Genomic DNA, 16754 nt, shown 5'->3' with positions numbered 1-16754 from the left:
GAGTTCAGTTTTCTGGTCATGTTCAATCTGGACCCTCTGGATGCCTCTGTCTGATTTCTCCCTCAGATCTACAGTAAATCTTCTCCACTATCTTCCTTTTATTTATTTTTTTTTTTCAATCACGAAGGAAGTTTCCTATCATGTGATTTAGTTCACCATAGCATAAGTGACAGAGGGTATCAAACAGCCAGTTGTTGATTAGGTCAGTAAATCAGGGCTGCTGTTAGGGCACATAGCAGACAGACTCTAACTATATCAGAGAGCAGCAGGAAGGTAGGGCTTGACCTATTCAGACTGTGGGATCTGGTCTAAGGGTGCAAACCCATGTTCTAACAGAAGTTTATGAAACCCCCAATCTGAAATCATTACATTTTCTTTCTTTCTTTCTTTCTTTCTTTCTTTCTTTCTTTCTTTCTTTCTTTCTTTCTTTCTTTCTTTCTTTCCTTCCTTCCTTCCTTCCTTCCTTCCTTCCTTCTTTCTTTTTCTTTCTTTCTTTTTTCCTTCCTTTCTTTTTCTTTCTTTCTTTCTTTCTTTCTTTCTTTCTTTCTTTCTTTCTTTCTTTCTTTCTTTCATTCTTTCTTTCTTTCTTTCTTTCTTTCTTTCTTTGCTTCTTTCCTCCTTCCTTCCTTCCTTTCTTTTTTTCTTTTTTCTTTGTTTTTTTCCTTCATTCCTTGTTTCCTTCCTTCCTTCCTTCCTTCCTTTCTTTCTGTTTTTTTCTTTTTCCAGAGTTTGTTTCTCTGTGTAGTCCTGGGTCTCCTGGAACTTGTTCTGTAGACCAGACTGGCCTTGAACTTACAGAACTCCCCCTGCCTCTGCCTCCAGAGTACTGGAATTAAAGGAGTGTACCACGAGAACCAGGTTTCACATCTCCTTGATGTACATATGCTGAATTTTTTTTTTTTTTGCACTGACTAAAACAATAGGCTCATGAGGACTTCCTGCCATCTGGTGCTGTTCCTAATCTCTTTTTATTTAGGGCTTCACACAGACAATGGAAATCAATAATAGATATACTAGAGACCATCAGTCTCTATATTTTTTAATTAAGAACATTCTGTAGTCTTTCAGCTTCTGGATTTTGTTATATATCCATCCATTCATTTATTTTTGTGTTTAATTGGATTTTTAAAATTTCATTTATTATTGAGTGGCTATGTGTGAATGATGTGCATGTGGTGGGTTTACTTATCATGATGAATTTGCCAGAGGGAAAACTCCTGTGCTTGGTACTCTCTTTATGATTTTATGTGAGTTCTAGGGATGTAAGTCAGCTGACCAGGTCTGCAAGTCAAGGGCCTCTACCCATTGAATCAATTTTCTGGATCTCTGTTAATTGATTGACTGATTTCTTGATTTTGGAACTGGGCCTTGCTTTGTAAATCAGGCTGACCTGGACTTCTTGCTCACACCTTAGCCTCCCCAGTGATGGTATTATAGAAATGTGTCACATCTCTTGCTAGGGTGAAGTCCATTCTGATGGGGCAAGGAGCTGCCTTTCTCAACTATGGCTGGGAGGCAACTCAAGGAATCCTGAAGAAGCCATTCATAGATTATGAAAGAATGATGTATAAAGACAGCTTTAGGGAAGAGGCATAAGGTTCCTGGTGCCTATCACAAGTGTGAAATTATGTTACTAACTTGGCTGAAGTTGAATGATTCTGACATCCAAGGGTGCCCACTCACATGAGAATTAACCCACATTCACACAGGCACACACATACACACACACACACACACACACACACACACACACACACACACACACATACACACACACATATAAATCCCTTAAAAATGTAAACTGCCTTGGGGTTTTTGTAGAAATGTGTCTAGCATGCCTGAACTCTTGGTTTTGTCCCAGACCTGCAAACACAATAACCTAGTAAGGCCTCTGGTTGTAGCTTGGGAAGGCAGTTGTCCAGTAAACATTCCCACCTAAAACTCTGGGATTAGAGTGCCAGCAGCAGAAGTGGGATAGGCATGTCCTTACAGCATGGCATTACTAATTTAAGTTCATTAATTGAAGCTTTTATGGAGCTTAGAGATTCGTTAGCAGGTCAGTGCTTACAAAGTCACCCTTAGTCACTGTAGTCCCTAAGTGAGCCAGCAACTGTTTCCTCCTTTAACAACCAAGTCCACATCTTCTCATGGTTTAAACACATGGAGCTTCCTCTTCAGCTGCTCTGGGACCCTCATCAGCTCCTAAGAACTTTCCCATCTACCTGGGAGAAAAAATGCCCTAGGGCAAGAGAAACAAAGCTCCTGAGCTGGTGATTCTTTCCTGGCTTTGTTCTCACAGTGATCTTCTGACTAGATTGTTTACATGCTTGCTTTTCTCCACCTCAGAGATTTATGCTCTCCAGGGAGGGGGTGTACTGTGCTCAGGCCTCTGCCCACACATTAGACTGGATCAGCAAACTAACCAGACCAGGTTAGAAACAGACCCCCTGCTGCTGGGAAGAGTTTTACTGCAGCACAGCCACACCCACTCCTTGCTAAGTTGTCAGCAGTGACTTTCATTGATTGACATGAGTGCTTGCTCCTGAACACCTGTTTTTATGTCCCTGAGACAAAAATCCTTTCATCTGAACCTCTGCATAAAAGGGGCTTGAGGGCCAGTGAGATGGCTCAGTGGGGAAAGGTGTCCACTGCTAAACCTGATGACCTGAGTTCAATCCCTGGGCCCACATGGTGGAAGGAGAGAACAGACTCTGAAAAGTCATCCCCTGGCATCCACATTTGTGACATCCCACAAACACACAAATAAATGAATAAATTAATGTAGTGAATTTAAGGGGGTGCTCTACTCCCACTACTTCCTATACATAGAAAGAACACTGTAGTTTTTTCTTTATTTCAAGGTAAGCACACACTATATTAAGGGACTACACTGTATTCAAGGTAAAGAAGAGTTTTTAAAGCAATCATTCCTTGTTGCTGAGGTTTTATTTTGTAGTTAGCACAGTCAAGATCAAAGGAGATTACTTACAGGGAACACATGTGTCTGTTCACACAGACAGCATGAGTCCTGGCTGACTGTGTGTGATCCCAGCACCACTTTGCCTTAGCTCCTGTCTAGATCTCTGCACACTGAGACCATCAGTAGCTGTTTGGATCCTTACAGTGCTTTGAATGCTGTTGACTTGTCAATTGTAGGTTGAACCTGCCTAATCCAAACATTCCAAATCTACAATGCTCCCAAATCTGGAACCTTTTGACCGTAGACTTGATAATTCACCTTAAACTCAACATCATGAAAGTATCATATGTAGAATTATCCACAGTTTATAAAGTTACCCTTTAAGCTATATATGTAAAGTGTAATTATATGAATGCTACATCTATCCATGTTTATACTTGAGCCCTACCCATAAGATATTATCTATATGCAAATATACCAAATATTTAAGCAGGATTTAAATTCTCAAACTATGCCAAGTATTTTTGGATAAGTGGTATTCACCTTGTTTGTCTTACATTGGAAGGCACCATAGACAATATCCACTCTCTATCCAATTGTGCAAATCCCATTTGGTTGTGGCTTGTATGGGATCTGCAAGCTAAGATGCAGGGCTCTATGTTGTATCCTCTGGGGACTGACTGAAATGAACATGCTGGGCCTGGAAATGTGGGTGAAGTCAGTCACTACTGACAGCAGTGCCAGCCCCTCATAATCTCACAGTCTCACAGCTATGCTTAGACATCTGAGGATCTGACACCTGTCATTTATACAGTGTGTCCTTAGGAACAAGGGCTCTGTGCTCACCTCCATGTGATAAGTGCCTCCAACTACAGATACACCCATGACTATTTCAACAAGCCCCACCCATGTACCCACATCACCCCGAGTCTCCACCTCTACTCCTCCAACACCAGCACACACACAGTCTCACACACTAGGTACAACTCATTGTGGTTCAGGACCCAGAGTCCTTCTCATGATAGTTAGTAGGAGACAGACAGTGAGTCAAGTCAGAAGTATGATATAGGTAAAGAGTTCTCTAGCTGGGCTAACAACAGCTTCACAACGTCGGTAATTTTCCAGTCATAAGTTATATTCACCCTCTGCTGTGCAAGAGCTTGAACATGGAGGACACACATCTCTCTATATCAGACTCACCAAGGATTCACTACTAGCCAGATTTAGGTGGATCAGTGATCTAGGATAGCTAATGAGGATGGTGCACATCTGGTCCAGCTGGACATGACTATCTGATGAAAAACTAAGGAATGACTGAGAACTATGGTGAGGTTAGGGAGACTCTTGGAGCAAGAGAACAAGGAGAGGAGGACAGTAGAGGCCAGCTACCCAGCCACACAACCACACAGCGAACAATGGAATAAGAGTGAAAGTAAGACTTACAGAAGTAGGAAAAGAAAATTCCAGGAACAAAGGTAGACAGGAAAATTTAAATGAAGGAGAGCTGGCTAGAAATAAGACAAACTAAGGCTGGTCTTCATAAGTAATAAGGAGACTCTGTGTGATTTATCTGGGAGTTGGGTGGCAGGACCTCAAAGAGCAAACGAGCTAAAAGAGTAACTAAAGAACCAAGAAAGTATTTGGCAAAATCAATACTGAGTGTCCCAGTAAGAAATACACTCAATTATAGAACAAGGAATGTGCTTTCTAGATCATGTCTCAACCTCACAGCCTAGGCCTGCATATAGGTGGTTAGCGAATCTCACAGTTCATTATTTTGTTTTTTGTTTGTTTATTTCTTTGTTTCCTGTGCTGGGATACAACAGAGGGGCTTGCACGGGCTAGCCAAGCACTGTATCAATGAGCTGCATCCTTAGCCCTCAGAGTTCTTTTAAAGGCCACTGTGGAAGATATTGGTATTAGAAATTGAATTCCATCATGCCCAAAAGAATTATATTTAATCATTTCCGTTTTTAAATTTCATCATTACATTATTGGTTGAATATTTTCTATGTAAACTTTCTTTACTAGTTGGTAGGTCTTGCTCAAGTTCTGGAATGTCACCAACTTTTAAAAAGGGACCTCTGCTTAGTGTGTGTGTGTGTGTGTGTGTGTGTGTGTGTGTGTGTGTGTGTGTGTGTGTGTTGATGTGTGTATATGTCTGTGTTTGTGTTAAGGGTCAATCATAAAATTCAGCCTCAGTCTCTCCTTCCTGAAGACTAACTTTGAAATTACTATGGTTCTGCTGAAGCCAACAATGCTTTTCCAAAGCCATGGCTCTGCTCTTTGATTAGGAAAGGTGGGAAGAGTTAGTGATTTTGTTGTCATAGCACTGTGGAGGAGGAGGAGGAGAGATGGTTTCAGACAGGGTCTTCAAATCCTAGGCCTGTCTTCAACTTATTAATGAAGTTGGCCTTGAATTCCTTATCTTCCTCCCTCTACCTCCCAAATTCTGGGGATACAAGTGAGTTCTGGGTTTATAAGCATTACCCATAGCCTGGCTGTTGAAATAATTTTTTTTTTTTTTTTTTAGGTTTTGGAGACAGGGTTTCTCTGTGTAGCTTTGCGCCTCTCCTGGAACTCTCTTGGTAGTCCAGGCTGGCCTTGAACTCACAGAGATCCACCTGGCTCTGCCTCCCAAGTGCTGAGATTAAAGGCATGAGCCACCACCGCCCGGTGAAATAAAAAGTATTAAATTAAAAAGAAATGAAACATTTGAGCTGGTCTCAATGGCACATGTTTACTATCCCAGAACTCAGGAGTCAAAGGTGGGAGATCTTGATTTTGAGATAGATGAGTCTGTCTCCAAAGTAAGTCACTCACTGAAGTAGATAAAAGAGAAGAAAAGTCTTGTGAATATCATACAACAGACAAGTTATTTTGTTCACAAATGTACCCATCAGGTAATCACACTAAGTAAGAATATGCTAAGATGAAACTGTTTACTGTCTTCAAATTCAGATAGTAAAACTGGATATTTAAGCATGGAATTGGAAAGGTAGATGCAGCCAAGCTTTGCGAGTTTGAAGTCTGTTTTATGTAGCAAGTTCCAGGCCAGCCAAGGCTGTAACGTGAGATCCTGGCTCAGAAAACCAAATGATAACAGCAAACATTAAGTTGTCATTCCCTCCAACCCCTCCAACAACACACACACACACACACACACACACACACACACACACACACACACACACACACACACCACACTCACACCAAAATACAAATGATAAAGAAGGCTAGTGTTGTACCTGTTTCTCAAAACCCCCAGAGACCACCAAGAAGCCGGTTTCTGATGTAAGCACATAAGGTTTTACTCAGGTGCAACATGGGCCACCACCAGGCAGATGGAAGGAAATGTGGGGTCAGCCCAGGTGTAGAGAGTTTTTATAGGAAAAAACCACAAGCCAGGAATTGGCAACTTGGGATTGGGTAGAAGGTATATGACATAAGGAGAATTTTTGAAACTATTGGTCTAGACCTTGGACCTGAAACCACATTTGAAATTATTGGGTTAGACTTTTGGTGGGGAACCACAGCCCAGTGTATAGGATTATCTAGACTACTCAACAGGATAATGTAGTTATCTTCAGAGGCACATTCCTGAGGTCCTTCATGGAACTGAGTACAGCAGGTGGTCTGAGATGGTGGCCCTTTCCCCAATGTAGAGCCTGTAAAGTCAAGTCTAGGGCCTCACACTGTTGTGCCCAGATTGCAACCCCCAGAGGTACCACCAAAGATGAGCATGCCAGAATGCAGAAGCAAGGTTTAATTCAGGATATACAAGCCTAGGCAGGGACTTCATCCAACAGATCCAACACAGTGGAGGCTGGAGGAAGTGCCCACCTCTTGCAAGCTCAGTTTTTAAAGGCAAAATCCACAAGGGTACATCATTTAGGGGTGCTGTTATGGGTACAATTCTGATTCGATCACTTCTAGGGGCTTTCTAGAAATCATGGCTCAATCTTACTTCTAAAGGAGTGGTTACCCACAACCATTTCTCATTGGCTGCCCTCAGGTGGGGACATTTCTGTGGTCAGTTACCCTGGAAACAAGGGAGAGGACATTCGTAGTCCAGCAGTCATTACCTTGTGACTACCTTGGGACTCTGTAACTTTACACTTCCTGGTTTCTGGAATCTGGACAGACTGGTTTCAGTAACTAATGGCCTATTCTAGTAACTCATGCCCTGTACCTAAAAGGAGAAATCTTAGGCCTTAGATTTAGGCTGAATGCATTTTGGTCTTATTTCTAAGATGGCTCATTTTGGTCTCACAACACTAGGGCTGTAGTTCAGTGAACAGCACTTGCCTCAGTTTTATAATACCCTAAATTATATTCCAGTTCAATAACCCCTACCGTAATTTTTCTGAAAAGAAATATGAAGAACATTTATGAAAATGTTGGTTACTAATTCTCCATTTCTTCCCCCTCTCTTCTTTTTTCCATCACAGTTGCTGGCAGTTCTTACAAAGTAGTGGAAGGTGTGGTGGGTCACCCTGTCACACTGCCATGTACTTATTCCACAAATGGGGGAGTCACTACTGCATGCTGGGGCCTCGGGGAATGTCTATATGATCATTGTACTAGAACACTTATCAGGACCAATGGATACCATGTCTCCTATAAGAGGAGCAGCCGATACCAGCTAAAGGGGCATATTTCAGAAGGAAACGTGTCCTTGACAATAGAGAATGTTGTTCAGAGTGACAGTGGTCCATATTGTTGTATAGTGGAGATTCTTGGATCTTTCCGTTATATCACCTATTCCTTGGAATTTGAACCAGGTAAGCTTTCTTTATTCCCTTTGTTTATTTCTTCAAGTGACCCTAGTCCTCTGTGTGCTAATATTTTCTGTTTTCCTCAAAGAAGGAAACTGAAGGTTGCTATAAATACATTTGTGTATAGGTGGAGAGTTCTGCTCCCTGTCTGCCCTGCCTTGAGCCTTTGAAATAGGTCTCATATCTAGTCACACAATTTGTTGCCTGCACACTGGAAATGCCCATATAGAAGCAGGTTCCCTCCAACACCTGTTCTCTGTCACTCAGCAGTGTAGTAACAGATGATCAGCAGCGGCTAGTCCATAAATGACACTGACACACAATTCCCTCCAATGAGCTTTATTAGAATGAGGAGGCCCCAAGGCTGAGATCACACCTCCAGTTGGTAGGAAGACCTCCAGTTGGTAGGAAGACCTCCAGTTGGTAGGAAGACCTCCAGTTGGTAGGAAGACAGAAACAATACCATCTATGAGGTTCATCCCTTGATGGGGTGTGAAGAGGCTTCCAGGGAAAGAGGAGCTTTAATTACAACCCAGAGAGGAGTTTCATTAAGAGCAGGATTGTGTGTGTGAGACAGAGATAAGAAGGACTAGAGAGAGACAGAGACAGAGACAGTGACATAGACAGAGAGACAGAGAGATAGCCGCCATAACTGGAATGGAAGGTCTACAGAGGATCCTCTTGAGAGAGCAGCCTGCAGAATAATCCTCCCAGCATTCCCCCTGAGGAGTCTCAGGCTGGTACCCAGAGCAAGGAGAAAGTCTGACTTGTTAGATCTTTTAGTGGTGGAGGTGTTAGCTGCTAGGTCTCAAGATGAAGGCTAACTAAGGTGCTTATTAACATATCAAAGCAGACACTGGCTGCCATTCTCTCAGCAAGGCCAGTACCTGGCACACCCCACCCCCTCCATAAATTCTCCAGCCCAGGGACTGGGTTGGCCAGCCCCTCCCCTAGCTGCTCATCCCTAGGTAACACAGTCATTTTGGCTAGACAGGTCCCTTTGGGTTCTTGAACTCTTGGCCCCCACTCTTAGCTCCTAGCTTTCCCCTCTCCTCACATGGGGAGTTCAGTTTTCTGGTCATGTTCAATCTGGACCCTCTGGATGCCTCTGTCTGATTTCTCCCTCAGATCTACAGTAAATCTTCTCAACTATCTTCCTTTTATTTCTTTTTTTTTTTCAATCATGAAGGAAGTTTCCTGTCATGTGATTTAGTTCACCATAGCATAAGTGACAGAGGGTATCAAACAGCCAGTTGTTGATTAGGTCTGTAAATCAGGCCTGCTGTTAGGGCACATAGCAGACAGACTCTAACTATATCAGAGAGCAGCAGGAAGGTAGGGCTTGACCTATTCTGACTGTGGGATCTGGTCTAAGGGTGCAAACCCATGTTCTAACAGAAGTTTATGAAACCCCCAATCTGAAATCATTACATTTTCTTTCTTTCTTTCTTTCTTTCTTTCTTTCTTTCTTTCTTTCTTTCTTTCTTTCTTTCTTTCTTTCTTTCTTTCTTTCCTTCCTTCCTTCCTTCCTTCCTTCCTTCCTTCCTTCTTTCTTTCTTTCTTTCTTCCTTTCTTTTTTCTTTCTTTGCTTCTTTCCTTCTTCCTTCCTTCCTTTCCATCTTTTTTCTTTCTTTGTTTTTTTCCCTCATTCTTTGTTTCCTTCCTTCCTTCCTTTCTTTCTGTTTTTTTCTTTTTCCAGAGTTTGTTTCTCTGTGTAGTCCTGGCTCTCCTGGAACTTGTTCTGTAGACCAGACTGGCCTTGAACTTACAGAACTCCCCCTGCCTCTGCCTCCAGAGTACTGGAATTAAAGGAGTGTACCACGAGAACCAGGTTTCACATCTCCTTGATGTACATATCCTGATTTTTTTTTTTGCACTGACTAAAACAATAGGCTCATGAGGACTTCCTGCCATCTGGTGCTGTTCCTAATCTCTTTTTATTTAGGGCTTCACACAGACAATGGAAATTAATAATAGATGTACTAGAGACCATCAGTCTCTATATTTTTTAATTAAGAACATTCTGTAGTCTTTCAGCTTCTAGATTTTGTTATATATCCATCCATTCATTTATTTTTGTGTTTAATTGGATTTTTTAAAACTTCATTTATTATTCAGTGGCTATGTGTGAATGATGTGCATGTGGTGGTTTATGTATCATGATGAATTTGCCAGAGGGAAAACTCCTGTGCTTGGTACTCTCTTTATGATTTTATGTGAGTTCTAGGGATGTAAGTCAGCTGACCAGGTCTGCAAGTCAAGGACCTCTACCCATTGAATCAATTTTCTGGATCTCTGTTTATTGATTGACTGATTTCTTGATTTTGATACTGGGCCTTTGTTAGTTATGCCCGGCATTGCCCCTCCTGGCTGGTCGTTATGCTGAGGGGCTGCCCCTCGTGGCTGGTCTCTGCCCGCAGTGACCATGCTGTCGGAGCAGCGTGCTGATTAAAAGAATCATAGCCATGGTTACCTTTATTGGGGGGGAGAGGGGAGAGAGAGAGAGAGAGAGAGAGAGAGAGAGAGAGAGAGAGACAGAGAGACAGAGAGAGACAGAGACAGAGAGACAGAGAAACAGAGATACACAAAAGGGGTGGAGGGGGAGAGGGGAGCTGACAGGAAGTTGGAGTGGAGAGGGGACAGAGAGAGCCCACAGAGGGCTCACCCTCTTTCTAGGCTGGGAAGCCTGAGAAGGCTGATGATGTAATTAAGGATCAAATCCTTACAGCCTTGCTTTGTAAATCAGGCTGACCTGGAAATTCTTGCTCACACCTTAGCCTCCCCAGTGATGGTATTATAGAAATGCGCCACATTTCTTGTTAGGGTGAAGTCCATTCTGATGGGGCAAGGAGCTGCCTTTCAAAACTATGGCTGGGAGGCAAATCAAGGAATCCTGAAGAAGCCATTCATAGATTATGAAAGAATGATGTATAAAGACAGCTTTGGGGAGGAGACATAAGGTTCCTGGTGCTTATCGCAGGTGTGAAATTATGTTACTAACTTGGCTGAAGTTGAATGATTCTGACATCCAAGGGTGCCCACTCACATGAGAATAAACCCACATTCACACAGGCATACACACACACACACACACACACACACACACACACACACACACACACAGAGATAAATCCCTTAAAAATGTAAACTGCCTTGGAGTTTGTGTAGAAATGTGTCTAGCATGCTTGAAACCTTGGGTTTTGTCCCAGAACTGCAAACACCTAGTAAGGCCTCTGGTTGTAGCTTAGGAAGGCAGTTGTCCAGTAAACATTCCCACTTAAACTCTGGGGTTAGAGCCCCAACACCAGAAGTGGGATAGGCATGCCATTACAGCATAGCATTACTAATTTAAGTTCATTAATTGAAGGTTTTATGGAGCTTAGAGATTCGTTAGCAGGTGAGTGCTTACAAAGTCACCCTGCGTCACTGTAGTCCCTAACTGAGCCAGCAACTGTTTCCTCCTTTAACAACCAAGTCCACATCTTCTCATGGTTTAAACACGTGGAGCTTCCTCTTCAGCTGCTCTGGGACCCTCATCAGCTCCTTTGACTTTCCCATCTACCTGGGAGAAAAAAAAAATGCCCCAGGGCAAGAGAAGCAAAGCTCCTGAGCTGGTGATTCTTTCCTGGCTTTGTTCTCACAGTGATCTTCTGACTAGATTGTTCACATGCTTGCTTTTCTCCACCTCAGAGATTTATGCTCTCCAGGGAGGGGGTGTACTGTGCTCAGGCCTCTGCCCACACATTAGACTGGATCAGCAAACTAACCAGACCAGGTTAGAAACAGACCCCCTGCTGCTGGGAAGAGTTTTACTGCAGCACAGCCACACCCACTCCTTGCTAAGTTGTCAGCACTGACTTTCATTGATTGACATGAGTGCTTGTTCCAGAACACCTGTTTTTATGTCCCTGAGACAAAAATCTTTTCATCTGACCCTCTCCATAAAAGGGGCTTGAGGGCCAGTGAGATGGCTCAGTGGGGAAAGGTGCCCACTGCTAAACCTGAGGACCTGAGTTCAATCCCTGGGCCCACATGGTGGAAGGAGAGAACAGACTCTGAAAAGTTATCCCCTGGCATCCACATTTGTGACATCCTACAAACACACAAATAAATGAATAAGTTAATGTAGTGAATTTAAGGGGGTGCTCTACTCCCACTACTTCCTATACATAGAAAGAACACTGCAGTTTTTTCTTTATTTCAAGGTAAGCACACACTATATTAAGGGACTACACTGTATTCAAGGTCAAGAAGAGTTTTTAAAGCAATTATTCCTTGTTGCTGAGGTTTTATTTTGTAGTTAGCACAGTCAAGATCAAAGGAGATTACTTACAGGGAACACATGTGTCTGTTGACACAGACAGCATGAGTCCTGGCTGACTGTGTGTGATCCCAGCACCACTTTGCCTTTGCTCCTGTCTAGATCTCTGCACACTGAGACCATCAGTAGCTGTTTGGATCCTTACAGTGCTTTGGATGCTGTTGACTTGTCAATTGTAGGTTGAACCTGCCTAATCCAAACATTCCAAATCTACAATGCTCCCAAATCTGGAACCTTTTGACCGTAGACTTGATAATTCACCTTAAACTCAACATCATGAAAGGATCATATGTAGAATTATCCACAGTTTATAAAGTTACCCTTTAAGCTATATATGTAAAGTGTAATTATATGAATGCTACATCTATCCATGTTTATACTTGAGCCCTACCCATAAGATATAATCTATATGCAAATATACCAAATATTTAAGCAGGATTTAAATTCTCAAACTATGCCAAGTATTTTTGGATAAGTGGTATTCACCTTGTTTGTCTTACATTGGAAGGCACCATAGACAATATCCACTCTCTACCCAATTGTGCAAATCCCATTTAGTTGGGGCTTGTGTGGGATCTGCAAGCTAAGATGCAGGGCTGTATGTTGTGTCCTCTGGGGAATGACTGAAATGAACATGCTGGGCCTGGAAATGTGGGTGAAGTCAGTCACTACTGAGAGTAGTGCCAGCCCTCATAATCTCACAGTCTCACAGCTATGCTTAGACATCTGAGGACCTGACACCCATCCCTTATACAGTGTGTCCTTAGGAACATGGGCTCTGTGCTCACCTCCATGTGGTAAGTGTAGCTGCCTTCTATTGGTCCTGCCCAGTCCTAGTTGGTCAATGACAAAGAATAGAAGTTCAGGAAGAGTTTCTCTGGGGACAGCCTCCCATGGGTGCTACAACAGAAGCACTTGCCTATTCTTGCTTGACTGATCCTTATTTATTTTGATTTTCAAATCCAGAAATTTCCACAAGTCTTCTAAGAAGTCCCACAACTGCAGGAGGATACAGAACTACAGGAAGACCCACAACTTCAGGTAGACCCACAACTTCAGGAAGACCCACAACTACAGCAAGACCCACAAGTTCAGGAATACCCACAACTGCAGGAAGACACACTACTTCAGGAAGACCCACAACTTCAGGTAGACATACAACTTCAGGAAGGCTCACAACTACAGCAAGACCCACAAGTTCGGGAATACCCACAACTACAGCAAGACCCACTACTTCAGGAAGACCCACAACTTCAGGTAGACCTACAACTTCAGGAAGGCCTACAACTGCAGTAGACCCACAAGTGCAGGAAGACACCCAACTACATTAAGACTCACAACTACAGCAGGACCCATGACTACATTTACCACGGAAGACTCCCCTTCCCCATTCTCCCAAGAGCCAGGCAACATCCAGTAATCAGGTGGAAGCAGCTTTTGAGAGAAACGATGCCCTTATTCCCATCTACCTGTTTTTTTAACAATAAACGAAAGTCTAGAATGTAAGAATTAAAGAATTATGTCCTTAATTACGTCACTAGCCTGTGATGGTGTCCCAGCCTAAAAATCAGGTGTGCCCTCTGTGCTCTATCCTGCACTCTCCTGTATTCTCTCTCTGTGTGGTTTCTCTCTCTCTCTCTCTCTCTCTCTCTCTCTCTCTCTCTCTCCTTCTCTCTCCAAATAAAGCTCTAGAAAGGTAACCATGGCTCATGATTCTTCTGTCACCAATACATCCAGCGATCTCTTTCGTCAGCATGGCCCCGAGCACCGCTGCTTAACCAACAGTTAGTATATACCATGTTTGTCCTTCTGGGTCTAGGTTACCTCACTCAGGGTGATATTTTCTAGTTCCATTTCTTGGCTTGCAAATTTTATGCTGTCATTGTTTTTCTCTGCTGAGTAGTACTCCATTGTGTATGTGTACCACATTTTGTATTTAGTGAATACAAAAATAAGTAAATAAATAAGAAACTAACTAACCACACATGTGGGTCAAAAGGTCAGGACTACAGCAAGGCACAGAGATTTCTGGTTAGAAGATGCTGCATTTAGTGCCTTCTCAGCCTCAGAGTGGGTGGAGCCAGCTGAAATCAACCCAGCCTGCATTTCAAGTTTTATCTAAAGCTAGATTGCTAGAAGGTCAGCTTAGTAGCTAATGGCTATTCAAAGATCTAAGATACCTTGAGATAACTTTGGCTCTGACCTTCAGCATTCTATCCCTCCCCCAGTAGGATGCTCTTCTACTCAGTCAAGGTCACAGTCTTAGGGATCTTGAGCTCATGTCCAGCTGCTTAGACATCTGCTGTGTGGAGAGGAGAGAGCTTCAGTCCACAGACCCTCAGTTCTGGGTTTCCTGTTATTGCCTTGTTTTCTGTTTTCTTGCATCCATTTTCACTGATGTCTCCAACATGGGAAGGTCACCGGCCCTCTAGGTGCAAGGTCCTCTGGACCAACCTCACCCTGACCTTTGCAGCTCTGACCTGGGATCATTGATGGTGCCTTTGCCACTGTTTGACCTTGACTTTCAGGCCCTCCTTGTCTTTGTTTTTTTTTTTTTTTTTTTTTTTGTTGTTGTTTTTTGTTTGTTTTTTTCCATGACAGGGTTTCTCTGTGTAGCTTTGTGCCTTTCCTGGATCTGGCTGTGTAGACTAGGCTGGCCTCAAACTCAAAAACATCCACCTGTCTCTGCTTCCTGAGTGCTGGTATTAAAGACGTGTGCCACCACTGCCCGGTGTCCTCCATGTCTTTATGCTCTTGCTCTTTGAGTTGATTCTGCCTGTGGACATGTCTTCTCGGTTGCCCCTTTGAAGGAAGCCCATGCCCACGGCCTTGCCTCAGCACCCAAAAAATCTGAACAGCCTCAGTAAAGACATTCCCCATCAGCACAGGCATTCCCCAGAATACCTACCTTGTTCAGGCTTCTGCCTATCAAACACCATTTCTAAGCCAGTTACTCCAAAGTGTATGTTTATCCCAGACCTTCCTCCTCTATGTGTGTTAGTTATTTAGCTGCGTTGTTTTCTTACCCTGCAAGGAAGTATCACGAAACACGACAGAATCCGCTTATAAGAGTTTATTAGAGATAAAGGGACAGAGAGTGCTCAGGCCTGTGGGAGAGATACATGCGTGGAGAAGAGGGAGAGGAGAGAGGGGAGAGAGAGAGAGCCGGGAATATGGCGCTCCGCTTTAAAAACCGGCTGGGGGCGTGGCCATGTCACGTCACTACTCCACCTGTGTGCGTAGATCACATGGTCACGTTGCGTGCTTACGTGGCCATGTAACATCACGGATCCTGGTCACGCAAGACGCCTTGAAACGGAAATGGCTATCTTGACATGGAATTGGCTAGGCGGAAGTGTCTGCTTGGTATATGTGACTGTGGGGCCGTGTTGTGAACCCTTCAATGTGGCCCCAAATATTTAACATTGAACATTACCAAAACCCAGAATATTCCCCCCAAACCCTCGGTGGGAACAGCTCCTCCCTTCTCTGCTGACATACCCTCCCTTCATGCCCTGCTCAGGCCTGAGGAACTCATCCTCTTTATACGTCCAGCCTACAGAAGTCCAGTTTGCACTGCCTTCTGGGCACACTGACATGAGTGTCTTGGTTTCATTGATCATGTTGCCTTCTGTTGTCTCTTCCACACTGAATTCCTGCCATGGACCCTAAGGTGTCCTTGCTTGGCAGCCTAGCAGTCAGAGCTGTCCCCAGAGGGCACCAGGTCCTGACACCACTAAACCCCAGCAAAGACTGTGTTTTTGTGAAAGGAGAGACCTCAAGAAGTGTCTCCTGAGTCCCATACCCAGCCTGCCCCTTCATCCTGTGCATTGCTGCCCCTCCCTTTACCCTCCCCTGTCACAGGCACTCTCCAGCACCTGGACCTTTGCCCTCCTTCTTTCTTCTCCTGTAACATCTCTCTCTGGTTGGCCTCATCTTCTTCAGCTTTGCTCACATCCCACCTTCTCAGGAAAAGCATTAGAAAGTCCATGTAGCCTGGCAAACCAAGTTCAAATTGCACCCACCCCACCCCCCTGCATCCTACACTAAAGCTCCCACAGCTTGCGGTCTGCTGTATGTGTCTTTCCCCTTTGTTCACTTGTTCATCCAAGAGGAAGATGGTTAAGACTGCTGTCTGTCTGCAGCCCTCCTCCTGTGTGACTGAGTGTGAACTCCTTAACCACTCTGAGCTACCTGCTGAATAAATTTTTAATGTATTTCTTAACATATTACTTTTCAACATAAATACAAGCTTCATGTCAGGCAGTGGTGGCACATGTTTTCAATCCCAGCACTTGGGAGGCAGAGCCAGGTGGATCTCTGTGAGTTTGACGCCAGCCTGGTCTACAAAGCAAGTGCCAGAAAAGGTACAAAGCTTCACAGAGAAACCCTGTCTCAAAAAAAACAAAAACAAAAACAAAAAAAAAAAAACAAACTTCATGAGATCAGGGGTCTTTGATTCCCAGATATATACAAAAATTCATAGAATTATATATAATTCACTGTAGCTATGCAATAAATGTAAAATCAGTAAACATTTAGTATTCTAGTAGTGTTTGCTATAGTAGACATGAATATCTTAGAGCTTTAACTATCTGCCTTCCTGATTTATAATTATTATTTTAAATTATGTGTATATTCGTGTGCCTGTATGGATATATATATATCATGTGAAGCAGAAGCCTTCTCAACTCTCAGATTCTCTGGAGGTGGAGTTAAGGGTGGTTGTGACCCA

At 43.4% G+C, this 16754-nt stretch overlaps 1 protein-coding gene across 7 annotated transcripts in view; it reads left to right on the top strand.

Annotated features, from left to right (window-relative positions):
- LOC121831772 (immunoglobulin superfamily member 3-like) overlaps nt 1–16754 on the top strand; it is a 169500-nt gene that overhangs the window by 48542 nt on the left and 104204 nt on the right. For 5 of the 7 annotated variants that reach the window (XM_076578219.1, XM_076578221.1, XM_076578223.1 and 2 more), the window contains 2 exons: nt 7372–7704; nt 12986–13719. In XM_076578219.1, coding sequence (XP_076434334.1) covers nt 7372–7704; nt 12986–13350 — 698 coding nt within the window. In that variant the 3' untranslated portion in view covers nt 13351–13719. Of the gene's footprint in view, nt 1–5453; nt 6122–7371; nt 7705–12985; nt 13720–16754 lie in introns of those variants that run through there. The other 2 variants (XM_076578220.1, XM_076578225.1) reach the window with 2 other exon arrangements.

Source organism: Peromyscus maniculatus, chromosome 8, assembly GCF_049852395.1.
Source record: "Peromyscus maniculatus bairdii isolate BWxNUB_F1_BW_parent chromosome 8, HU_Pman_BW_mat_3.1, whole genome shotgun sequence".
Taxonomy (NCBI): domain Eukaryota; kingdom Metazoa; phylum Chordata; class Mammalia; order Rodentia; family Cricetidae; genus Peromyscus; species Peromyscus maniculatus.
The sequence above is the reverse complement of the archived record's forward strand: the minus strand, read 5'-3'. Positions and strand labels throughout refer to the sequence as shown.